Source organism: Pholcus phalangioides, unplaced genomic scaffold, assembly GCF_987345545.1.
Source record: "Pholcus phalangioides strain wild (caught in Gottingen) unplaced genomic scaffold, Ppha-v1.0 ptg000009l_1, whole genome shotgun sequence".
Taxonomy (NCBI): Eukaryota; Metazoa; Arthropoda; class Arachnida; order Araneae; family Pholcidae; genus Pholcus; species Pholcus phalangioides.
This window is the reverse complement of record NW_028301602.1, coordinates 31,507,929-31,535,533: the sequence shown is the minus strand read 5'-3', so window position 1 is coordinate 31,535,533 and position 27,605 is coordinate 31,507,929. Positions and strand designations below refer to the sequence as shown.

The 27,605-nt window shown below is 36.3% G+C and overlaps 2 protein-coding genes across 4 annotated transcripts in view; one reads left to right on the top strand and one right to left on the bottom strand.

The window, feature by feature from the left end:
- Positions 1-16,691, bottom strand: part of Glg1 (Golgi apparatus protein 1) — a 41,069-nt gene extending 24,378 nt beyond the window's left edge. The window contains exons 1-8 of one of the 2 annotated variants that reach the window (XM_089235977.1): positions 16,316-16,691; positions 12,888-12,926; positions 10,981-11,067; positions 9,253-9,468; positions 8,673-8,918; positions 5,927-6,107; positions 1,685-1,905; positions 359-480 (exon numbers count right to left, since the gene is read on the bottom strand). In XM_089235977.1, coding sequence (XP_089092103.1) covers positions 359-480; positions 1,685-1,905; positions 5,927-6,107; positions 8,673-8,918; positions 9,253-9,468; positions 10,981-11,067; positions 12,888-12,926; positions 16,316-16,642 — 1,439 coding nt within the window. In that variant the 5' untranslated portion in view covers positions 16,643-16,691. The remainder of the gene's footprint in view (positions 1-358; positions 481-1,684; positions 1,906-5,926; positions 6,108-8,672; positions 8,919-9,252; positions 9,469-10,980; positions 11,068-12,887; positions 12,927-16,315) is intronic. The other variant, XM_089235976.1, reaches the window with a different exon arrangement.
- Positions 16,692-19,841: 3,150 nt separating this feature from the next.
- LOC149082813 (uncharacterized) overlaps positions 19,842-27,605 on the top strand; it is an 89,715-nt gene continuing 81,951 nt past the window's right edge. Inside the window, exon 1 of one of the 2 annotated variants that reach the window (XM_089235973.1) lies at positions 19,842-20,232. In XM_089235973.1, coding sequence (XP_089092099.1) covers positions 20,128-20,232 — 105 coding nt within the window. In that variant the 5' untranslated portion in view covers positions 19,842-20,127. The remainder of the gene's footprint in view (positions 20,233-27,605) is intronic. The other variant, XM_089235974.1, reaches the window with a different exon arrangement.

The following is a 27,605-nucleotide window of genomic DNA, read 5'->3' as shown; positions in this document are numbered from 1 at the left end:
CGCCACCCATGCAAACAAACGTCAAAAGGTAAAAACTTTCTATCACATCTGCCTATATATATATATAAATCCAAAAAATTGAATTTTCATCATCAGAAACATTTTACTCATAGAACAAGTTTGGGGTTCTCCCTTGATAATGACTACATTGTTTCAATTTGTAATTTTCCTTTTGAGTCTTTCAACTTTTGTTGTTTCAAATAATTTTTTGTTATCTACAGCATATGCCATAAAAATGTAACACTGTATAATAAACAACCCGGTATTTGTCATGTACATACTAGTTCAATATGAAATAAAGGCACATTCAGAAAGACTGGTTTGTTGATTTGCAAAATAAATAAGAGTTGATTCGCACCTTCCTTCACCAGGTTTTTCCTGAGAGCACACCGCATCCACTGTAGACTGGCAAGCTTCTTGCAAAACAGGATCTACTCTCCAGTCATCACCAATATCTGTTTGCTTCATTAATACTTCCAACTATAAGAAATATCAATCAGAAAGCATTCAGTTGCGAATAACATAATGTCGCCAAGTAGAAATACAGTCCATGCCACTCAATGTGATCACATCGGAACTCTGGGTTTCTGATAACAATAAATAATAACTATATCCAAAAAGCATGGCGACCATAAATCCTGATTGGTGGAACAGGGTGTATGGTAAACAGGTACAGGCAAAGCGGGACAACTCTTTTTTTCCTTTCCTACTTACTTGGTAGTGAAATGTTAAATTGTTCCTTTTTTTTAATTCTAACACAACTTTTTCTCATTTAAGCTAAAATCCTACATTTTCTTTATTCAGACATTGTGAGGAGTTTGAAGTGTATTGTACATTAAGAAACATTCTTATGTAGCTTGAGAAAGCCTTTTGAAAAAAGGAATTTGAATCTGGTCAACTAAAAGAAACAAATCAAGAACGGAAGGAAATGCTTTTTTCTTTTTCTATAAATTTTCCTTCTGTAGCCAAGAAATTGCAAAAGCAACACATACATTGATACAAGCAAATACTACGGACTGATTGCAACATTAACTACGGAAATCTTTGTCAACAAGATATGAAGAAGAGAACATCTTTCAACTTACACAGTCTTGAAGCCTGATAACGATAACTTACAGGGGAAAAAATAAGTTTGGTTGAACCTTAGCTTCAGGAAAAACAAAAAAAAACTTTAAACCGGGGGAAAAAACATTATACAAAGTCCTGATAACATGAAACAAAAACTTTGTTTTCCCACATTATGATATTGGTCCATTCCATTTTTTGGAAGTGATAACATTACCCAAATGATAGCATTATCTGTGATTTTAATAAGAACTGTCGACTGCATATCAGGCATACTGTATATAGAAAAGCAACTTGTTAGTTTCTCACAAAAAATTTAATATCTAGATATTACACTGGGAGCAAAAGAAATTTCTTGCAACACAAAAAGTTTATACTTCAACAGCAGAATGTACTTGCACAAACACAATGATTGATAAATTTGATAACCCATCTGATTGATAAAATTCACTGCATCCAATTGAATATGTATCATTAATGGATGCATGTTCACATAAAACTAGCTGCAGTGTGTTGATGCAGTCTGCCTGAATTTTATTTTAATTAACTTTTTTTTTCTAGGACCATATGAAGCATGGCAAATTAAAATATCAAATTTTTGCTGTTTATATATACTCACTTCTCTCCTGCAAGTATCACTTATTTTTCCTCCACTTGATGGCTTAGCATGATCCATCAAACAATGCAATGTTTTGCCTCCAAGTTCAAGTTTACGGCCACAAAAACGTTGTACATCTTTTTCACATCCAGCAGCAAGTTCAGGGGTTAACTGGTAATTCTCCAATAATGTGCGGCGATGCTCCATCATCTCAGCCTGACATTCACCTGCAACTGGATAGCCTGATAGCGATATAAAAAATGTTATTATTTGGGTTGAATGTAAGAAAATGTCTGAATGAATTGAATACAGGAAAAACTCCAAAATCTACTTTTTTTTCAATCTTTTTTAGAAGATTACTTCTGACTTTGGTGTTCATTTTAAACATAAGTCTATCTCCATCCTTTTATAAATTTAAACAGGTATAATTTGTCCGTTTACAAATTTAATTTTAATTGCATTTACTTTTCCCATTTTACATATTGTCACCTTATAATGAAAACCTTGTACATCAAAAATTCCTAACTCACCGGGAAGAGCAAAAAAGAATAGGACATCCTATTTAATAACACACAAATGGGGTTCATTTTTCATTCTATAGAGAGCAGATTGTTGAAGATTTTTTTTTTCTCAAAAGCTGCATTAGATGAGATATGATGTTCTTAATTTAAAACTTAAAAAGTCATTCTCAAAAAAACCTGATGTACAAGGTTTTCATTATAAAAAGGTGATGATATATATTCTTTCTATTCATAGTAACCTACTGGCTCAAGCATAATTATAAGTATCAAAAGATTTCTTATTGTGTGTGTGTGATTGTTGTAATATCTAATTTTATAAGTTTAACAAAAGAAAGCAAATCCACCAAACACCAACATTTTGACTTATTTGTAGTCTAGGTTGATAACACATCCGCAAAATATTCTTAAGGACATTCGAATGTTTAACGAGTTCAAAACTCTCTCATCCCTTGTGATAACCTCTCTGAATAGAACTGCTTCCATTTGTGATAGAGATTGTATTAAGATGACACCACAAGCATATGGCACCTTGAAAAATCCCCATACAAAGCAGTTAGCATACCAACCTCTCTGCGAGAGACACAAAAACCCTTTGGAATAATTCTTAGACTGTAGCACATATACTGGTTTTGTGCACATATTTAATATGGTGAAATACATGCCGAAATGATTGAAATGCATTGAAAAGGTGATGGGAGTTGAAACATAAGCTTCTAATCAATTCTGCAAGGAAAAGCTTTACATAACTCTGAACATACTCTATAACAGTGTTTTTCAACCTTCTTGATGTCACAGACCCCTGTAGCGAAGGTCAATGCACCACTGACCCCCTGTGAGGAGATTAAAGATCCACATATCCCTTGCTACGTTTGAAGGTAAATTTTCATGCCCCCTCTCCATAAAATTCAAAATGTGTTGCTTTTTTTTCTAATTTGCATTTCATAAACAAATGAAAAATCACAATTTCTCACAGAATAAAATGTGTCATTAATGCGATGGTAGTAAATGTAAATATAATTCCGCAGACCCCTTACTGAATACTCACGGATCCCCAGATCACAGTTTGAGAAACTCAGCTTTATAAATAGGCAACATACAAGTTCCAGAAGGTTATATTATAAGAGAATGAGTAGAAATAATAGCTGTTTATTGTGTGTTTCCTTCAAAATGACTACCTGTGTAACTATACATTTTGCAATCTCTTTTCCAAATAACCAGGATTTAAACCAAAGTAAATTTAAAATTTCTATGAATTTTTAAGAATATGAATTTAGAAACAAAAGCATTAATGGAGAAAAGATCCCAAAAACAATCATCCCTTTATTAAATTTTAAGAAATCGAGTATCAAAGTTTTTTTTATACTCATTTACATTCAACTTCAAATTTTCTACCAGGCTTGTATCACTGAACTGTATAATAATGAAATATAGTTTTACAGACTTTAAAAACAAATTATTCAGGGTGGTCCTGTTGTGATAAGTTACTCACTCACCACTGAATATTCCACTTCTGAATGCCCATGGGTTAAGCCGTAAATAACAGGGGGGAGGGGGTCTTCAATTTTTTACAGATTTCATTAATGTTTAGAAAAACCCATACTTGATATAAAATCCTAAGAATTACGGCCCTTATACAAATACAAATACAAATACAAATACAAATACAACGCCACAACAGGCAAAATGCCCAACGAGGTGGCTGATAAAAAGATGCCCATAAAAATATGGTTGTCATATGTTTCAAAAATACAGCAACCCAATTAAAAATGCAATTAACACAAATTACAAACAATATATACACATGATAAAATATTATACAATGCCCATAAAGAATACTTATGGTTGTCTTATTCTAAGAATGGATAGCTTCTCGATTTACCCCAACATGTTTATCGTATTTCTTTTTAAACGTGTCAATTGTGTTACAATTTACTACCTCCGGGGGTAAGCTATTCCATTTATTAACAACCCTATTGGAGAAAAATTCCCTGCGACACCATAACCTTGCATTGTCCCTCACCAATCGATACTGGTGTCCCCTTGTAAAAGCAGTCGATTGGCGGTGTACTAAAAGTTCATGGTCCATCCTATCCATCCCATTGAAAATTTTGAACACTTCGATCATATCTCCTCGACACCTGCGTTCATCCAATGTAAACATATTCAAAAAATGAAGTCTTTCTTCATAACTCAAGCCCTGTGTGCCAATAAGGACACGCGTAGCTCTTCTCTGCACCCCTTCAACCAAGTCTATGTCCCTCTGTAGGTATGGTCTCCAAAACCTTACAGCATACTCCAGTCCAGGGCGAACTAAGCCTCGAAAAAGCGGAAGAATGACTTTAGGAGAACGCGAAGAGACCTTTTTGAAAATGAGACCAAGCATTCTATTCGCTTTTTTGACAACCGCTGAACAATGTTCAGAAAACTTAAGTCGCTCGTCAATGAGAATTCCCAAATCAGTGACTCTAGTTACATCCGGGATAGTGACACCATTCAACTCGTAAGAGAACCGTGGGTTGTTCGAAAAAGTCCCTTCTTCTCATAAGGATTTAGAATTTTCTGCGCCAGTAAATATAAGTATAGCAGCTCAACTAAATTATCATTTATAAGCCATAATATCCATAGGAAAATATACTTTAATTCTAGACAATTTGTTTTCAGAATTTATAATCTATATATATAAAATTGATTTTCTGTCTGTGTCTGTGTGCGTGTGCATGCGTGTGTGTGTTCTCTATAAATATCTACAATTTTCGATCAATCGCCGCCAAATTTTGCATATATACCAAATGGGACCTGACTTGAACGATAGGCTACTTTAAAATTTCGTCAGAACAGGGCAAATGCCCCAAACAGGCCAAAACCTGTCGGGCAACAATGGTTTTTGGGCCTCAACAATCACTTTCCAAAACGTTTACTTTGGTTACCGTGGTTCCCTAGCAATGCGTTTCAGAAGTGTGTACGCCTTTATAATGGTTTCATGCATTTTCAATCCTGCCAGTAACGGGGCTTTTTGAATAGACGTCATAATCATCATCAGCATCGCTTTGAGGGTCAAGAAAAGGGTGATCCTCATAGAAATCAGTGTTTTCTGTCACATCAATAATTTTAAAAATTGTATTGAATTCTAGATTTCTGAAATATTGAGTTCGATTAGAGATATACGAAGCCCGGGAGATTAAATATTAAGTAATTAGCTGGACCTACTTTTGAGTTGGACATTCATGCAATAACATTGATTTCAACTTTTTATTTATATCTTCTCACGCATGAAAATTAACGTCTCCGTATTGTCTTTTAATATTCAACTCCATAAATTCATAGTTTAGGATGTTTTAAAATTAATTATGGGCCCGTAAAGTACATCGAAGAAATTCCACAGCTTCAATTAAGTATTTTTGAAAGCTGAAACAGGCAGATGGATAACTTAAAGTTCAGGGGGGGGGATCGAAATACCTAGCGCCCCTTAAAAAAAGGAAAAAAAATATATATTCGTTTCTATGTTTCTTTAAATCTAGATTTGTTTATTTCATGAAGTCGCGCAGGAAGTCGCCGTATTGGTTAACTTAGACACGGTTTGCATGTCCCTCAAAGAAAGAGGGAGATATCACATGATCCAAACAGCCTCATTGAAGAAAACCCGGGCAGCGCCGGGTATTATGGCTAGTATTTAAATAAAGGGAAAAAACTGTTTTGTGTGGAAATGATTATTCTATTAACACAATAAAATCATCATACCCACCTTTATGCAATGCATTTTCCAGACATAGAAGAATTTGAGCTAATCTGATTTCTCTTCTGTCAGAGGTTTCATCTCTGCAGTGATAAATCTTTATATTCTCCCTGCAAGCTTTGGCTAAACCTCTACTTATTTTGAAGTCATGAACCACAAGCTTTTCTCGTAGGAATAACTTCTCGCGACACTAAAAAAAAGAATATTAATTAGAACCTAGTTAAAATTGAAACAAGAGGATATTATGCATAAGATAATGAAACACTGCCTTATTCCAGAGGGAAGCCATACATGATAATTAAAAAATCAAGCATTAACAAAACATGATGAACATGTTGCACTATGGAGAAGCAAGGCAACTATTGCAAGTAGTCAAATACCATTATAACGAGAGACAGAGAATATAGTTTTAACGAACACTTTTCTAATCCACCAGATAAGTTAACACAGAAAGAATGCAAAAACCTGGAATTCATTTATAATAAAATTTTGTTATAACGAAGTGATTTCTCTGGTCTCTTGGAGTTTGTTATATTGAGATTCGACTGTGTTAAAATATTAAATCACAACATTAATAATTAATTGCATGCTGTTCAGTTTAAGACTTCCAGTTTTGCCAATATAAGAAAGTCTTTATGAAAAAATAATTGCAGAACCCCCCCCCCCCCCACACACTCCTCTTATACAGTGATATCCCAACTTACATCAGTAATTCATTTAAAGACTAACAATGTAAATGTGAGGTAATATAAGTTGAGGGGACATAAGTCAGGGCATTACTGTCACTCCCTTCTTATAAAAAATAAATTCAGTTTCTATACATATTACCTGCTTGTGTGTGAGCAATAGCTTTATTCAGGCAAGCATGCAAAGTAACCCAACCAAGCATGCAAAGTAAATTATGGTACCCATAATATTTCGAATCTACCCATATAGATTATATTGTACCACCACATACAATTTAGCAGTTGCACAATTAAAAACAATCATGAAATATTTACGAAAAAAGTCAGACTTTACAAACAATTGCTAAAACTGAAAACCCAATATATACTATTGTTTTCAAAACCAGTTTCTTATCATTTGCTCATTAAGTCTATTTGCAGTAATAACCTGTAACTAATTTGCTATGATATACTATGAAATCAATTTTCGCTTATAAGCCTGTTATGATAAAAACCAAATTTATTGTCACTTTGTTTTTATTACTTTGTTACATACATACATCTGCTGTTTTGCTTGCTTTCTCAAAAATTTTAAACCTGATCACTTTGTGCGATATTTCCCAAAGCAAAGTAGGCAACATCCTAAGTGGGGAGATGGAATGGTCTGGGGGACAGAGGTTATGAGTTTAGTATATATATGATCTTATAATTTGCCAAGTTTGAAGAGGGAGGACGAGAGAGAAAATTGAAGAGGGCAATGTATTATCTCACAAGAAAAATAGATGCCCTATAAAATATTAAGGGGCCATCTATATTTTATATATATATTTTATATATATATATATAATGTGTGTGTATATATATATATACACATTGAGTACATGTGCTTTGCCCTCCCCCCCCCCCTTGAAAAAGTTGAAATGACGGCCCTGTACTCCTGATGATGCCAACCACTAATGTCAATGAAGTGTTGTGGAAAAACAAACCCTTCAAGTATTACGTAAGCAAATTTTTAGCTATTTTTGAGCCCCCTCCCAGCAAAATTTTGTCATCAGCTCTGCCCCTCTGAATACTAATGCATATTGGTGGGATCAGAGACGTACATGGGGGAGGGGGCATAGGAGGGCTCGTGCCCCCTCCCCGACGATCAAAAATTTATTTTTTTAATGTAAAAAAAATATTCTAAAAAATTAAAATTTCTGAAGAAAATACATTTTATACGTTATTATGATCAATTTCTGTCAATTTCAATGTTATTTGAAAGCTAGGAACTCAAAATTTATCTTTAATATTCATTGTGACCCACTCTCTAAGCCATGTGATGATGAATCACATAAACGCCCTTGGCCCGCAGTCCAAATATGGCCTTGGGGGTTATATGATCTGGCCTGCCCTCCTCAAACCTAATTTTATAAAACTGAACTAAGCGGCACATTTTCAGATCACTTAAATGAGCCAGGACACACAGTTGGAGAACACTTAAGAAATCTGCGACACATTTAAAGATCCCTTGAGTGACATGTGATGTAGTTTTAGAGCACTTAAGTGACCCCCAGTGCAGTTCTACATCACTCAAGTTACCCGCAGCACATTCAGATTATTTAAGTGTGTGTGATCAGCAGCATATAATTACGGATCACTTGAGTGATGTGTGGCACAGTTCCAGAGCACTTAAGCGGCACAGATCACTTGGATCTGCGAAACATTTAGAGATCACTAAAGTTGGCTCTGTAGAGCACTTATCAATAAGGGGAATGTTATTTCAAGTGCCCACAAACTATAGAAAGGTTTTTCTCGTTTTTGGGGCACAGAGTAAGATGCCATTAAGAATATTTCATATTTTCATAAAGGGTGGTTGAACGTAAGCACATTATCCAAACTCCCCACCCCCCCCCCCCACCTTTTCATCAAAAGTCAGCAAATCGGAAACCCCCTTCCCCCATCGATGCTGACGTAATACTTGAATGGCACCAACAAAAAGAAAATCATAAACAACATTATTCCACGTATTGCCTCACAAAAAAAATAGATGCTCAGGGACATAAAAACAACACAAAAATAAACAAATCTGCAATTATTTATTTCCTCACCTCTTGACCCATGTCCCTTTCCATTTTATGACGCATCAAGCATCTGTAAACTCTTCCTTCTCCTGCTTCAACTTTTTGACAAAATCTTTCTCTATCTTCTCGGCAAGCAAAGTACAATGGCCTGTCAAGGTGAAAATCATCACCTTGCAGTTCAGCTATCCTCAATATCTCATGTTTGCATTGATCAGATAACTTTTCTGTCTGCTTGGACAAGCACTCAATGGTTTCTCCTTGTGAATGCGGCTCCTAAAGCAAAAGAATTAATTAGACATGAGCTGAAATAAAGACATTGCACTTCTTATTTTGCACACAGCGAGGGAGGGAGGGTGAGTAAAACAAAATAACTTTTCACTTAAATTCTCATTGCAGATAGATGTGAATGACAGAACGAAATTTTTCAGTTTCACCTATTAAGTGAATGCATCATTATACATTCATTTAAAAGGTCAAACTGAAAAATTCCATCAATAGAAGTGGTTTCAAGCAAATATATTTATGTAATTACTTAGGTGCTCCAATTTTTAAATGTTTGTTTCTTGCTCTATAATTATTTTTTTAATAAATTAAAATAAAAATCCACCTCAGAATTAATATCCAGCCGACCACACTGAAATCTTTCAATGTCATTTTGGCATTCTTCTGCAAACTTGTATATGAGACGATAATCGCTGAATACAATTGCTTCCATTTTCTTCAGGAAACCCCTACACTCAGGCTCGGTGGCATTTTCAGCATAATCCATGAGACAAGAAAGTAGATGTCCACGATTATTTTCGAGAGGCTTGCACTCTACCTGCTGAAACACAAAATGAGTAATGTATTCAATTCTCGACGTACCCATTCAAATAAACGCTCAAGTGTATATACTAAATTAATTCCTTGCAGCTTTTTAATCTCTCTCATAGCTGAGAACAATGTTTCATGTCAAAACATTTATTTTACTTTGAAGTTTAACGAGTTATAATCTGGCCAACTTTATCTCTTCCTACGCTAACCCTGTTGCCCCCTTTTTCCTTTTTATGAAGATGTGCAACCTTTTTCCTTTTTTTTAAAGATATAAAATATTTTTCATTAAAAGTTTTCATGAATGTATTTAAAACCATTTCTCCTGTTCTTTAATGTTTAAATTTTTTAAATAAAAAATTTTAATAAAAAAATGATAATAATAATAATTGAGGTACAGTAATTAATTGGTTTTCTAAATAAAAATATACAAAAAGTCATCATGATGTGCTATTCAGACATAGGCACCACTACTGAGTATGGCCATGACGGAATAACACATCATGACCAGATGACTGCTTGTGACAAGCCCAAGAGATCATTTTACCTAAAAAAAGTCAATGAGAATTAAATTTCTATAAACAAATTTGAGAGCCCATTAGATATACAGTCAGCCCTCTGTATTCACGGATTTAATATGAGCGGTTTTCATATTCGCGGTCCCTTTTTCAGATTTCTGGAAAACACTGTTGCAGTACCAATTCTTGTATCTGAACAAAATATAAACTGTCCATGTTAATTTAAAAAATATAAACACCCCCTCAAAGGTTCTTTTAGAGCTTCTGGAAATGTCTCCAAAACACTGCTGTTTAAATGTTCCTGAAAGTGAACTTGAAAGAAAAATTCGAAATATTGACAATGGCTAGCTTCATTGTTGCAGTTTTCCGTTATTACATCTTCAATAAAACTACTACTACTAAACCAGACCAGCACCTCATCCATATTCCTCTGCGGAACCTCTAACGAATTTGTACATGCAGAAATGTGTGTGCATGTGTAATGAAACCTGACATGAAGTTTGTTTCTGTGTAATGTTTGTTATGTGTAGTGCTGCCATCTGCCACCAGTTTTTCTAAGTGTAAATGAAGTGTAATGATTGAATAATTTATCGTTGTAGGCTTGTTGCTCTCTGTGGCGAAACTTTTTAATGGGGAGATCGGCTCGCATTTGCACCTCGAAGATGGGAACCACAGGAAACCAACTTCAGCCGACCACCACTGCGGTGACGGTGGGGTTCGAACCCTTCAATGAAACTACAATCAGATATTGTAAAGGAAAAAAAGAACTTGAAATTCTATCAGCCATTGCTGAAGCTTCACCTGCTAATATATAGCTCTCGATCCAGACAGCTCTCACGTAGAAAGTGCTGTGTATGCTTAAAAGCCCAAGAAGCAAAACTTTATTGTTTGTATTATTTGTAGATTTTCCGTATTCGCAGTGACTACACAGAATGTAACCCCTGCGAATGCAGAGGGATGACTATATATTTATACACATTAATTTTTGAACATGAAAAATTACTTACACTTTCCAGGAAGCTCTTGCACATGTGTTTTGCTGTATTCACAAATCTATTATCTGTCGTCAAATTTCTCTTGAACGTCCAGATCAGCTAAAAAACATATAAAAACCATCAGCATCAGTTTCTGCGTCACTAATTTCTTGCTTCACTTAATTTTTATAATTATATTATTTCTTATAATTTTGACTCATCATAACTTGATATTATCAAGTCACAATGAAACAAAATTATTTAAATATATTTTTAACATTGAAACAATAACTCAATTTCATTGTTTTGTTCTGCTTTGATCTCTGCATTAGTATAGTCGACAATGTGTGTGTACTCACTGGAAGCTCTCCAGACAAAAAAAATTTTCCTGCAGTTATCCCCCACCCCGCAAAAAAGCTATTTCTTCGCCAGGATTACATAGTCTACCTAAAATTCGGAACACATTTACAGTAGTTTCAAATAGTTTTCAACTCAGAAAATGTCCCACATCAGAAATTATAACGAGCAAATAGATTCCTAATTCTGGTTATAGCGGTGGACTCAAATATGCTTGGTTTAAATGAATGGTCTTTTTTTTTAGTTCTGGCTTTTCAGTCTTTCGAAATATGTTTATGGCCAAAACATGACCTGTAAATGAATTAGTGATATCCGGGCTAACAAATGCCTCAGCTTATGAATTTCTGAGCTAATGAATACAGATTCGGCTAACAAACATTTTTTTCCTTGATATGGATGCAAAAATTTTCTCCTTCAAAAAGTTTTTGAACCATTTCATGTAAAATTAAACGTTTTGCTGATAGAAAATACATTGAAAGAAAAAGAAGCCCATGTTTTTAGAGCAAACATTCTTTCAGTGCAAAACTCTTAGCATCAAACTGAATAGTCTGAACATTCTAGGAGCCCATTTTTTCCATCTGCGGGTGTCAGACACAGAAATGAGCTGACCAAAACACAAGTGGATGGGGGGGAAACCTACAAACTCAGCTCGGTTATGTCAACACCAGTTTAAGCCAGGGCTGGACAAATCACAAAAAAATCTAGGTGCCAACGAGTTTTTCACCTAAAGAAAAAAGTCTAAAATAATGCTTCTTTTGACTTTCTCAGGGCATAGTGGCCCTCTTTAATGTTGGCAGATATGCTGCTATAAATTCCAAACATTTTATGGGGACGGGACACAGTAGCCAGGTCGATAACATACTGGCCTAAAGTACCAAAGGATGTTTAGAGGTGTTGTGAGTTCGATACCTGGTTCGTTCTTGTCAGAAAAATTTCCTGACACAGGGGTACAACACAAACGGCGACGTGACCACAGAGAAAGATTAGTACTGCAGGAAGTCCAACATCAAGGGGTTAACACACCAACCTCTCTGCGAGTATAAAAAAAACTGCCGTTCAGAATCTGCAATAAATTGTAGATTCCGGTATAATTACCCCTTGTGTGCAGAAAATGACCATGGTACAAAAGAAATAATCAATGATCAAACATTTTATGCCACTCTCAGCCTGCAATTTAGTAACTACACAAAGAAAATTTTAGATGCCAATACCAATTTTTTAGTTGCGTGTGATGACCTGACACCTGGGATTTGTCCAGCCCCGGTTTTAAGTAGACTAAAGCTGGTGTTGGTTGTGTACATAGTGAAAAGCAAAAAGATCTCCAGTATTCTTCATCGTTCTGTAAATTATCGTCATCCAACATTGAGACACTGTTGCCTCTTCGGTCAGTTTCATAACATTCTTTAATATTTAAAACAAGTTATCTAGAAATTTTGGGCAGTATCTGGAACAAATTAAATGATTTTCCCATAGAAACCTATGGGAAATCATGTTTTGGCGAATGAACATGATTGGAGAGCGAATTATCTTTGTCAGCTGAGGTATCACTGTACTCTTCATTACATCAGTTACGCAATACTTACGTGATGGCAATCTGGGGCCAAATCTGCATCTTCCTTTCTCTGAAAAAACAAGTGAAATCAATTTCAACAATTAGAAATGAAATATAACTAACACATCTAGAAAGCATCATGAACTGAAGAAAGTGGAAAGTTTGAATAGGAATTTTGAAATCAATAATCATCCATTTCATAAAATAAATGTTTAACTTTATCACATTGGAATACGGGAGATATACAAATTTTTCGAGAATCTGTGAAATGGCGTAGAAACTCGAGAGATTTAACAGCTATGCTATAGGAAAGTCAATCTCTCAAGAAGCACATAATAAGTACTATAGTTTGTTTCAGGTTAACTTTGCAGTGAAGAAAAAAGTAGAGAGTGTATTCCTTCGCCGCCAAATATAGTTCTCATACATCGGAGGTTTCTGATGATCATTTATATAGAATATTTCAAATTATTTTATGATTTCGAAAAATATACTGAAAAAATACCGTTTTGAAGCAATGTATATTCGCTTAAAATTTTTAAATTAGAAAAAATATTGGTTACCATTATCCAAAATCTATGGCGAGCTCAAGAATATTTTGGCGCGATTTCCAAGAAATATTCCCCGTCAATATCACTGTCGTGCTTTTTTTTTAGTTGCACAATTATATATATATATATTATATCGTCATTTTGTTGAATTTTCTAATAGATACAATTTTTCATTCTGTTTCGCATGTAGTTATAGGCCTACACACCCAGACGAATATTCAATCAGTTTTTTTTTCTCCCGAAAATAACCTCCAACGAATTCAGATATTCACTCATAGATTACAGGAAGTGTCCCTCTTTCGCGACAGCGCAGATACCGTTGAGAGGCTCTCTTTATGGGTGTAGGTTACGGTTCCAGGCGCCCCTCCTTTTTTTAATTATTTATTTCTTGCCATGTTCGTAGGATAGGGGTGGTTTCTGAATTCCAATAGCCGATAGCGGAGGGTGTTGACATAAGTAATGTCTCTTTTGCACCCACACCAACGCCATCTTCTCCCCCACAGAAGAGGCTGTTCCTCCAGATGCCCCTTCAGTATCTCTCCAGATAAATATAAATAAGCAAGAGAGAGAGAGACCCACAATGGTTTAGGCTTGCAGTGTATTTTTTCCTTCTGTGACAGTTGTATCTTTCTTTTCACCAGAAATAGACACGCTAAAACATTCTCCATTCTTTCTGGCAATAATGAATAAAGCACGTTATTGAAAAGAAGAGGAATTTTAGATTGCAGATGGCCTGATGGAACACATGTTGGAGCAACAACAATTAATAAGTAATCGAGAATCCGATAGTTCTACAACTTCAAGTGAGGATTCCATAGAATGGGAATCCGTAAAAAATGACTGAAACTGTAGTGATAACAAGTGGCATCGACGTATATATGTTCGGGTGGGTGAGCGACTGAAATTTTGGCAAGAAAAGTGAGTAAAATAATTCTAAATTTTTCCTTATCATTTTTATTATTATTATTTGGGGCTATTCCCAAATTCAAACGTGAAAACCGGGTTAATAGAAGTTACTAAGATACTTTTCAATAAGAAAAAAAAAAGATTTTTCTTTCAAAAACCGCACTTTAATCGACGATGGTTATTTTTTTCATTAGCTAATTGTTACTAACTGACTGCAATTTTTTCTACAAGCACTACGTTATACGTAAAAAATATTTTTTTCTGCGAGATTGGCGAGAATCAGCCATACCTTACAGAGGCCGCGCATCGATACATAGGTTAAGAGGCTTTCGTTGTCATAGCAACGAGTGATGCGGTTCCCTCGTAGCTTCCTCTTCACTGCAAATTTAACCTGAAACGGACTATAGGCATCTTCAATTCTTTGTGATGCTCACACTGAAGCACCCAAGAGCAGCCATCTAGCACTCTTGGCGATTCAAAATGTGAGCACTAAAAAGAGTTGAAGATGCCTAATTGAGTAAAAAAATTGCAAAAGCAACCATGCATAGTGATAGTATGCATTAAACTCTGGGACAAATCACTATAAGTGTATGCTTCAAATTTATTCAGTCTGATTTTGAACTGCTAAACTATATTGAAATCACCAACAAAAACAGTGTTTGGATATGGTAAATACAATGAAACCTCACTACAAGGATATACTCAATATAAAGTTAAACCTCTTCACAACGAAATTTTTTCAAGTCTTGTTTTGTATAGCCTATAGTCTAATGTTAAACTCCTGTTGATACAATGATATTCTTTACTATGACAAACCAGGGCCAGACAACTAAAATTTTCTAAATGCTGCTGCTAAATTAGAGTAAATCTCTAAATTCAAGTCTAAGAACGACACAAAATTTTCTGATTTATTGCGCTACATCCAGTGTTATACAAAATGCATTGTCAAAGTCATGCTGACCATCTTCTTTGACGTCAGTGGTGTGTTTCATCATGCGTACGTGCCACACGGCACAACCATCACTAAGTAGGTTCTTATTATTCATCACTAATTGGCTCTGTGTTGAAATCGGTAGCTCCACCACTGTTGATACAGTAGCGTTGTTCAAGTTTTTCCTGCTATTTCATCAACAAAAATTATACAAATACAAATACAACGCCCCAACAGGCAAAATGCCCAACGAGGTGGCTGAGAAAAAACGCACTCACACTTCTTATCAGCAGCTTGCTAGCAACTGGCTGCTTCTGCAAGAAGGAAAAACTTCAAATGGAGAGAGAGAAAGAGAACTAGGATTGCCTACATGAATGCACCAAAACGTGACAAGAGGTGTGAATTGTGAAAGTTCGTTTGATCATCCCATATTTTACAGGACAGACAAACTTTCCCATATTATTCAGCTCTTGGAAAGAGCAGTTGTTCCCATCACCCATCTCTGGATTCACGCCTTAGCAAAGGTAGGCATCTTCAGCTGTAAACAAAGCCAAGGTAAGTGGATCTCGGGCAATTTGTCGGAGGAGAGACTTAATGTGTCAGTACATCAAATCAACCTCCCTATTTTACGGGACAGACAAATTTTTCCTACATGAATTGGCTCTTGTGGGGAGCGCTTGGTCACACCACAAGATAAAAAAACTAGTCCATAAAAGAGGAGTGGCCATTAATCATAGGTTTGAAATATATACGTTCATTATACACTGGGAAATTATTTGGTCGTGGAAAGAGGTTAACCACATCGCATCTGAGGGGTGTCTGTTAAGAGGGGGTTTACTGTACTAACAATGCCGATTTTAAAAAAGATCTCGATAGCAGCATGAATTTGATAGCACGTGATAATGTTGCCTCTCGATATAACGATAATCTCTATACAATGATTTTTTTTTTCCTCGGTCCGCAGACTACCGTTACATCGAGGTTCCATTGTATAGGTTTATTCGTGTGTGAAAGATCTGAATCAGAGTGACAATAAGAGATGCGATCTATCGATTGCGTGCGGACTCGACTCACTTTATCGTTCTGTAGACAATCGAGCACGGCGAAATTGTTGGACAGGATACTAGTTGGACAAATTCGTCGAATGTCATCGGCGCATTCGGTGCTTTCGATGAGCTTGAACAGAGGGGCCACGACAGTCGCTGGCCTCGGCTTGGCATTGCTTCGGCCCACGTTAGGCTGGAATTTGTTGTACGGAGGCAAGAGCGCGTCTTTGACCGACTTCTTGGTGTCGAAGCCGCTCCTTTCGCCTAGGGCAGCCACCGATACGACAGTCAATGAGATCACGACAACAAAAACCATCAGAAAACAATTCGCCATCGTCAACCTCGATGAGCACATTGCTGCTGCCGCTATGTGATAAATACATACAGTTTTTTCCTCGACTGTCCACTACGCTGGCAAGGGTGTTGCCAACGCGACAAGCTAAATTATATCACTTTTATCACTGCTCCATACATTTCCGCATCTTCGCCTCATTTGGATTATCACGTCACTTTTCTTTCGAAACTGTCTCATTTGTGTAGCTTTATTTTTGTTTTTTATTCATGGCGGAGTGACCAGAAATGCTAGATTTTTAATGAAATTTCCACCCACACTCGCCGTGAAATATGGTTGTCAGACGTCCTCATTTACGAGGACATGTCCTCCTTTTTTAAATGTCGTTTCAAGCGTCCCCCCACTCTGCGGAAAATTCGTGAAATCAAAACTGATTAACGTGCAAAAGCACTGCTGTAACGTTGGTAGATTGTAGTGGTGATACCGTTCCCGAAAATTGTAGTTGTTGTGACATCTCTCGGTGAAAATATAAAACATTGATTCACATCTTTTTGTTCTTTTGCTGTGCAACAGATGGCATTGCTATCATATCATAGACAGAGAGAAACGATGTCCTTCACTCGCCCGCACAGTGAGAGATTGGTGGTTCGATTCCCCACAGAGGAATGTGAATTTTCTTTCCGAACTGCATCTTGATCTCCGCTTGGTTATCCGGCTTTCGTACTTATTCGTATCACATCATATTCACTAGCAGGGCTGCAACTAGATATTTTGTCACCCGGGGCAAACCAGCATTTTGGTGCCCCTTGCCACGTAGAAGCAGTTAAAGGGGAATTCGGTGCCCCTTTTGGCCCAGCGCCAGGGGCACCAGACCCGCCTGCTTCCCTCTAGTTGCGGCCCTGTTCACTATAGTACTGGATAGAATGTCCTCCATCGTTCGAGAACATTCTATCTGGCTGAAATTTCTGCTGCTATCATGGCACCCACAAGGGGTGAACTGACAAGGCTCCAGCCCTGGGGCCCGTGAGGATTTTAATCTTTTTTTTGGTTTTTCACGCTATAAATTCATCATAAAGGTGGGGGGGGCGTGAAAATCTGGTCGAGGGGCCCCGTAAAAGATCCCATTTTTTGCCCTCGAGTTGATGTCAGTTGCTCGCAACTCACACAATTTTTTTTTTGTCTTAAGTATTTTATTTAGTTTTACTTACTTAAAACGAGAGCTTTAGAGGGAAAGTTTGCTCGTCAAGATTACCATCAGTGACCTCGATGATTGTTCAAGAAAATCTACTACTGTGCTATTTCCATAACTCCCACAGTAGGTTTTCTAAATCAGTCACGTGACCTGGGTATTTAAAGAGGTTTTGTGTTTGTATGTGTGGGTTGAAAATACAAATTGCTTTTATCAAATCAGAAATAATTTTTTTCTACATTAACCGCAACTTCGTCAATCGAAACTAATATAAAAAACATAATATATTTTTAATCATGCGGCCCTCGAAACAGCTGTTAGCCTACCCCTGATGTAGACTGACTGAAATGTCACACAGTAATTGTAGTAACTTTACTACTGTAGTATTGTCATGACCCTCCCCTAACCCACACAATGGTGGGGCTGACAGGGATCCAGCCTCGGGATCCGGGACGGTTATCATCATTTTTTGTTTCTTCAAGATATAAATTCACTATTGAGGAGGCACTTGACTGTCTGGCCCGTGGACTCACCAGAGATTCAGCCTAGGAGTTCTGCTCCAGGATATGGGAATATTTTCTCCCCAGCATGGCCCAACCCACACGAGTAAAGGGCTAATATCTCGGAAGGGACAGGCTGACATTCAGACATCCGGGCCTTGTCGGGTCTGACAGGATATGGGGGACATGATTATTGTCCGGGCGTATATAACTCCAGATCAGAGGTTCCCAAACTTTCTTTACGTCGCGTCCTATACTCTTCGACACATTTTTTTTAACCATCTTACCCCCAACTTAGGCCAACCCATGGGATTCTATGCTATATCCGTAGCTTCTACCCATGCCTCCTAAGCATGGGCGGAGATACGGGGGGGGGGGGGTGCTTCGGGGAACACTACTCCCCACCCAGCGTCGAAGGTTGAGCCCATTGATCGAATGTATATATGAATTGACATCATCATCATCATCGTGCCCCCAGTCTTCCAAGTCTATCTCCGCCTATACCCCCCAATGATGAGACCAACGACCTAGGGCCCGGGATGATTCTCACATTTTTTGTTTTCTCTCGCTATAAATTGACTATAAAAGGGCCCGTGAAAGTCTGATCTGAGGGAGCCTGCAAAAAATCTTAGCCTAGGGACCCTGCTCCAGGATGTAGAGGATCATGCTTCTACCAACCCCCTGAACCTTTCTATCTCCCAGAGGAGGTGAACACTGCTCTAGATAGATTTGCTTATCAGTACCTTAGACAAAATACGTTTTTTTATAAGCCATAGAACTCTTGCGGATAAATTCTTTCACTCATGTTTGGGGGGGGGGGAGAGAAGGCAACAGTGTGTTTCAATATGGGATCGTTTTATTACAAAGGCAATAGTGAGAATAAGTAGTCCTCCAAATAACCTTGAGAATAATCAAAAATATTCTGTAACTTCCCACTGAGATGAACGGTGGCAATTTTTGAGGGAGAGAAAAAAAAAATGTTTTTTGATTCTTATAAGCGGAAATCTGATTTTTATAACTAATAATTTCCCGATGTTAAAACAGCCTTTGGTTTCCGTTTCGTCGATTTGATTCTTATAAGTGGTTTATTCTTATAATCAGTGATTCTTATACGTGGTGGCTACTTTAAGTGGGCAACTTTATTTGTATTTGGTGTCAATTTTGGCAATAATTGGCATTATCTTGTATCTATTCGTATCCGAAATCCTAATATCCCGTATTTTTCCTAAGAAATATGGTCAACTTAACTATACATCACCATTAGGTAGGCCATTTCTATTTTTAGGTACAATTCGTGTATATGATTTGATATGAAATTGAAGTAAAAAGAGTCATAAAAATCTTTAAATGGTGAGAAAAATACTTTCATTAATTAACTTAATTTTTAACATTTAAATTGAAAAAGTTTTTTATGTGCGTGTAGAGTCAATCACTCAATCACTTTTGAAGCTGTCGTCTTGACTTGACTGGACTTGACTAGATCATCCAGGGCATAATCTGTCGTCTGCTTGCTTTCGATCAGTCAAGTCAAAATTGGTCGAGATATAAACATTGCGTAATCACGTGTTTTGATGAGTGATGGAGCTTCTTGCAGCGAGATGTCTCTGCATTTCCGCGACAGCTGCGGGTTGAAAAAGTCGTGCTCTATGTTTGTCTCAACGAGAAGAAGTTTATTGTAAACAGTTTATATCCGAAGGACCATCATATATCGCTTCGAGAAGCATTTGTGGTGTTATTAGTGCCTCGCACATGTGTATAAAAGTACTCTTTTAGAAACGAAGGAACTTGTTTGAACTAGTTCACCGAACATTGACTTGATAATAGCGAAGAGTACCATATACTCGAAATTCAAAGTTAGAATGCGCACTGTCGAATACCGGGCTACTCATGTGCCGGCCTTCTTGACTAAACTCTGGAAGCTTGTTACCGATCTTTCATCTGATGAACTCATTTCTTGGAGCATCGTAAGTAGCATGCTTGAATTCCAAAATAATTATTTATAATTTTTTTTTTAAATTATAGTTTGAATAAATTATTTCACTAGACAATAAATTTTCAAATTTTTTCTGCCTCCTGAATAAAAACAGTCAGTTCCCAGGGTCGTAACTAGGCTGGGGCAACCGGGACGCTTCCCCCCTAGCCGGATGGGGGGGGGGGGCTCCACAAAAGTTTACATTTGTTTTGCCCATTAATAAGCCTTTAAATAGGTTCCCCAAAGAGACACACTACTGCCCTGTTAATTCCTTCGTAATTCGGTGTGTTGAACACGAATCTAAACATGAGAAAGCTGGATTGGCTCCGGATTTTTTTTTTCATTGCACATTTAATGCATATATAGTAGTACAATACATTGAAACACAATAGAAAAGATCAAATATGCATAAAAACACAACTTAAAATACATATGAACACATTGACACTGATAGACTGGTAAACACCCTGCTTCACATCTCCAAGAGGAGATTTTGAAATGTTTCCACACAACACAAATGCATAAAAACACAACTATTATTATCACTATATACAGATACATAAAAATGCATAGAAACACAAATGTATTATAGCACTATAGTTCATTCATTCTCAACATGGTAATATCTTCGATAAAAAGGCAGATAGAACTTTTACATGGTGATATTCATGTTCAGCAGGTCAGAGTCATTTGGAAGGGCATATTTTCACATCGAACGCAATTTCATTGTTTTCGTTGTCTAGTGTTATTGATGTTGATTGATACTAAGTCATACCAGTCCATTTTATAAGAAATTCAAACTTGTCGGCCACTTTGAATAAAGGGCATCTAACAGTGTGGCAAGAGTCATAAAAACAATAGATCATTGCCCATGAGTGAACATTTCCTCTTTTTACTGGTGGGCCAGAAACCCCACTAACTGACATTTAAAAAAAAAAAAAAAGAGGTCTAAATGTACTCTTGTTAAACTCGTTTATTTGAGCTCATCCTGAAATGCAATAGGAAGCAACTGACTGATCAGAATTTTATTTGAAAATTCATATATGTAATACATAAAATAAATGTTTGATTATACCATAGAACTTATGCAAATTGGCCACCTTCCCTTTTAGGTGATACATATAGGCGGTTTACAGTGACCTTACAGGATAGGTTCTTAGCCATTAGTCCTTGGAGAAATTTTAGGAGAGGTCCATGCCACGAGCTGAGATGAGAAAACAACCAACTCATTAATTCAAGTGATTATAGATATTATGCTAAGGTGAACTTTTGGGAAGAAAAGTTTTTGTCTACACCAACATTCGAACCCAGTGTCCCAAAACAGAATTTTTTACATTATTCTGCAACCCTCAGCTGACTGGAAATGTTCTGCGCTAAAAATTCCCAAAACAGTGTTTTCTACACTTTTCTTATTCTTTCAGATTGTTCTGCAGCAACAGCAGCACTTATTGGTCTGCAGCATACGTCAGTTTTTGCCATATTCTGCTTTGGGGTCCCAGGACCTTGTGCAAATCTGACCTCTTGCCCGGTTTGGAAGAAGGGTCTGGGTTTGATTTCCAGTGGAGACACCAAACTTTTCTTTCCAAGTTCATCTCTCGGCATAATATCCAGAAAGTCTCTTGATTTGATGTACAATGGGCAGATAAAAAAAATCTTAATTGTTTTCACATTGTTATATTATAAAAGCATAAACTCAAATTGAGCCCACGTGCCTGAGCCTTTCCCGCCTCCCCAATATTTGCTACAATTTTCATTATTTCCTTTGAAAAATTGAGTCCAAGCTCCTTTAATATTCCTTAGTCCTCCCAATACTTTCAATAACTTTATGCTTTTTGGCTGTAGGCTAAACATTACTTTGTAAATTCGTCCTTGGCTGGTATTTTGGTCTGTGGAGCACAAAAAGTTAAGAACCTCTATCTTACTGGAATACACATAATACATATTCAATTCAAAGTATATATGTGAGTTTGTCATTACTGATGCTTCAGCCAGGTGGTGTTACTGTGATTCAATATATAACTATATTGAAGTATTTTACAAGTCTTAAGAGGATGTCGAATGTATTTGAAAACTATGAAAAAAAAAAAAATACACTTTAAAAACTGAAATTTCAGTGTTGCTGAATATGCTTTCAGTGGTGGTCCTATGATTTGCCAAGCCTCGGTAAACTTTTTATGAGGACCCTAAAATGACAATTGATGAAAAGTGGATGTCATTGAAATTGTGAGGCCCAAGCATTGTTCACCTTTATGTAGATCTACTATGCTGTATGATTGGTCTTTGTGATTTGATGCTTTATAGATTAATCAAACTGAAAACCCATGATTCACTATTATCAATTCCAAAAGACTTGTGGATGTCTATATCTCATCTGAGATTCATTCCTATTATATTGAAAGTCTAGCTGAGTCTTTGAGGCCTTTATATTGCTGCAATGCAAGTGAATAGAAGTTCATCAATTACTTATATTTATTAGTTTGTAATAAAGGCTTCCGCAATCTTTTATCTGTCTACGCACAAAAAGGGTTTTGTATTAGAATTATAATGTACTCTAATGACTTTATGAGGTGAAAATTCCCTGTGTAACAATATTTCAATACCCACAATAACAAATAATCACCTACATGACAATATTATTCACTGGTCCCCCAAAAAACTTGTCATAATGATAGCATATTCTATGTATAATGATAAATCCTGTGAAACAATATTTTTTTCAGGCCTTATGATAATTTTTATGTGAGAGTTCCACTGTACATCATAGATGCAAGCACGCATAAATTTTAATACTAAAATTCTCTTCTTCACTGATAAATATGTATCATTGCTGCAAATTTATCACACACACAAGTTAGTGTTTCTTGTAAGATGCTGTGCAACATTTTGGTTGAGATTTCTATTATATTATTCATGCCAAATAAAAATATTAATGGGCTTTTGCAAAGCTTTAAATGTTTCTTTTAATGTTTAGTTTTACTATCAAAAACATTTTGAATACATATTCTTTATGCACATATGATGTGCCTAAATAATACAAATGTGTCGAATATTCTTGGCCATCCAAGAATTGTTTCTAGATTGAACATCTTGATTTGGCCTTTTCACATTAGAATGGTTATGGTGACTGAAAATGAAGCTCTCACATATGCTATATAGTAGTATTTACTGCTGCAAATTAAATTCCTTGGGCAACACTGTTTAGTCTTATGGCATTCCTGTTAACTAATACAAATAGCTAATACATTCAAAACCAGTTGTTTCATGGCTGATATCTGATGAATAGCTAGAACCTAATAGGCTATTGAGCCGTGGTTTATAATGTTCTGTTCATTCGTAATTTGGTTTTAGTTTTATGTTCACTATTTTTCAACTTTCGAATAATTTAATTGTTTTTTATCTATTGAGGGTATTGTGAGCCAAACATAATGAATAAACCCAATACTCTAAAACTTAACAGGTTATATAAATATAAAATAAATTAATTTTATCTATGTTGCTATCCATGGCCCCCACAAGGGGTGGGCTGACAAGGCTCCAGCCCTGGGGCCCGAGAGGATTTTAATCATTTTTTTGTTTTTTCACGCTTTAAATTCATCATAAAAGGGGCCCCGTGAAAGTCTGGTCGGGGGGCCCGTAAAAGATCCCAGTCTAGGGGCCCTGCTTCGGGATGTGGGGGCCATGTTGCTATCATATTATTTTCACAAAAACAGGTTAAGCAATTTGGTATAGATAGGGCTGGGGATCAGAAGCGTGAATTTTATTTAAATTAAATCTGTTATTATGATAAGGTTCATAAATGGGCGAGTTAGGTTAGAGACTTGAAGAAATCAAATAGTTGGTATGTGATATGTTGGATCTGTCATACAGTCAAGTCTCCATATCATGAAACTGCTTTTGTTGCTTTGTTCCAAAAGCATGAATACAGTATAGAAAATTTCTTTTAGGGGAAATAATCTTCAATGTTAGTTTTAAAAAAAGTGTTCTCGAATAAAATCTCATTACTTAGAAGTTCATAACACAGCCAAAGGACAGCTACTGTTACGACACTCTAACCGAACAGTGTTATAAATAAAAAATATTCACTTAAGTGAGTGTGCTCTATCCATTTATACAGCCACTCATGCAAACTATTTTGAAATTGTTCCATTAAAATTGCTCTCTCTCTGTATTTTATTGTAAAATTGTACATGTATTTAAAGCTTTTTACATGTAAATACAAATTATACTTTATTTATTATTTCCTAAACATTTTTTTTAAAAAAAGGTGGAAAAGAAAACCCTTATAAAAATTGGATATACACTTGTGTATGTGTGGACTGTTATTTACATCATGTAAAAGATTTTGGACTGAAAATAAACATTCGTGCAAGTTGAATGGTTTTATCTACTAAAATTCTGTATGAATCCCCCAGATCTTATATTTAGCCTCTAATCTACTTATATATATGTTAGGTAAATGTGATAAAACTGATTATACATAGTAACCGGTTACCACAAGTAGTATCCACTTAGATGTCCAAGATTACAAAAACTCATGTGTATGTATGTAATCAAATGATTCACTGACATGAAAAAGAGGAAATTGTTTCATAGATTAATATTATTGAAAATTAATGAACATATATACAGGGTGTTCTAAAATTGGGCCGACAAACTCAGAGGGTTATTAGTAGACATAGAGGAACAAAAATTGCAATGGAACATGGTGTTGTAAACCACGTTGAGAGGGTGAAAATGTCGAAAAACGCATGCAGGTTTCGACGTCATGCTGGAACGACAAAAAGTACAATACAACAACTAAAAAAATATTTATTTGATTAATTATTACAAAAAGTTGTTGAAAGTGGCGACCGCTGACGTCATTGCATAGTCTACGACGGCGTAAAAACGATTCCTGGACGCGCTCAAAGATACCAGGTATGCTTTTATACAGACGATACTCGTGTAGCAGTGTCTGTTTCAATAAGTATCGTGTATATAAAAGCATACCTGGTATCTCCTAGTTTGTCCGGGAATCGTTTTTACGCCGTTGTAGACTGTGCAATGACGTCAGTGGCCGCCACTTCCAACAACTTTTTGTAATAATTAATCAAATAAATATTTTTGTAGTTGTTGTATTGTACTTTTTGTCGTTCCAGCATGACGTCGAAACCTGCATGCGTTTTTCGACATTTTCACCCTCTCAACGTGGTTTGCGACACCATGTTCCATTGCAATTTTTGTTCCTCTTTATGTCTACTAACAACCCTCTGAGTTTGTTGGTCCAATTTTAGAGCACCCTGTATACGTAAAGATTTTTTTTGTGGTATGAAAAAATAAATGATTTTTTTTAATGCTTAGTAGCCAGGCATTGATGTTATTATTTAACCCTTTAAGCGGCACCGTATAGAAATCCGTAAACCCTCTTCAGAATGCCCCCTTTTTTTTAAATGAAGTAGGCTTTCTCCCGATTTTCAGCAGGTGCAAACTGAAGGATATAGAGAAAAGTAATCCATTGAAAAATCAATTTCATAAAATGTCTTGGCTTGTTAATGCTAAAATAAGAGGCTTTTGTGACGAGATATCTCTTAAATGCCGCTTAAAGGATTAATGCATATAGTTTCAGTCTACTTCAAATTCTAGTCTCCTTTAATGTGAGGATTCACCCGCACACAGTATTCTATATCAACAGTCTCAGCACCCCTAGAGTTTATTTGGAAATCAAAATCTTTCATATAAAGTTTAAGACAAGCACCCACAGGTGCGTAACACGTATTACGCCGCTGGCCTACACTAATAAATGCGTCTACAACAGATTTCGTGAAGCAGTAATCCAACATGTTTTTAGTCGTTGGGAACAAGCTCTGTGCTATTGTACAAGTATGATATTACTCTATGTACTTCTAATATTCATCTGCTTCGATTTTTTTTTTTGAATGACTAAATTTTTCTGTGTTTTTTAATGTACTGTGTGTGCATTAAAATATAAATTATTGTAATTTAGCTTTAGGAAATAATATTACGTTACACTTTTCATCATATTATTTTTAGCGTATTATACAGGGCGTCCTGTATGTGATAGCACGGTCTTTATCTCATCAACCGTCTGTCGTAGAGGTATGATTCTGGTTTAAAAAATGCTCAACGGGCCTTCAAAAATTACCTTGAGACAGATTTGAGAGTGAAAATACAGTGTGTAACAAAATAAAAAAAATCTAAATTTTTTTACGCTCCAACTTCCAGTTAGGAAGTTGTTTCCCTGTCTCTCCTGCATTGTCCAACAAAAAAAAAATTGTGCAATATTTACACAGATATTCGAATTCGGGAAACGGAGGAAATTTGGGAAGCAACAGGTGAAACGGTTTTTCCCATCGAGCTTATATTCCTGGAGGGAGCATCCAGCCGCCGCGACGGCAGCGCCATCGAATTCAAGGAAATCACGTGACTCGGTGAAAACACAGTTCTCGCCTAGCAATTCTCCCATTGAAATGTACAGTTCAGTCTCTAAATCAGGCATCTTACACCCGTTGCTCGCGAGCACCACGTTGCTCCCTTGCATTGTCCGACTTCGTGCTCCCGAGCATTCGATCAACGCTCCAGTTGCACACCTTCTACTAATTGCACTCAAGAACTGAAATCATCCTGATTTCGCGCATTTGTATGTCAAACTCGCCATGAGGGTGCTCGTCTTTTGATGATGGGTACTCCGTCAGACCAGACACGACCCGGGCTCTGTCCCTCCCGGGATATAAGCCTTTTACCCTGGATGATGGGTACTGGCAGTGCTCGCGACTAGAAAAAGGTTGAAGACCTCTGCTCTAAATATTCCGTTTTAAAGATTAAAAAAACGGATATAGAACTCATCTAGAGAAAAAAAAATTTAACTATTTATTTCATTAATACTGGAATAATTTCTTTCATTAATGCTGGAATAACTTCTTTCGTTGATGCTGAAATTTTCTTTCATTAATTCTGGAATTATTTCTTTCATTACTTCTGGGATAATTTCCTTCGTCAATTCTGGATTTGTTTCTTTCATTAATGCTGAAATTATTTCTTTTATCAATGCTGGAATTATTTCATTCATTGATTCTGAAATTATACCTCATTAATTCTGAAATTATACCTCATTAATTCTGGAATTATCTCTTTCATTAATTTTGGAATTCTCATCGATGCTGAAATTATTTCTTTTGTTTATTGGTGTAAACTCCTATTTATGCTATTAGAAAATAACGGGGGATTGTGTGTTTTCACCGAGTCACGTTATCTTCCGACGAATGATGTATCTTTCGACACCATTCTCAGCACTGCCAAGGCGGAGACCGCTGACGTCATACTCCCTCCAGTAATACAACTGAATATACGTTGATCGAATATAAGCTC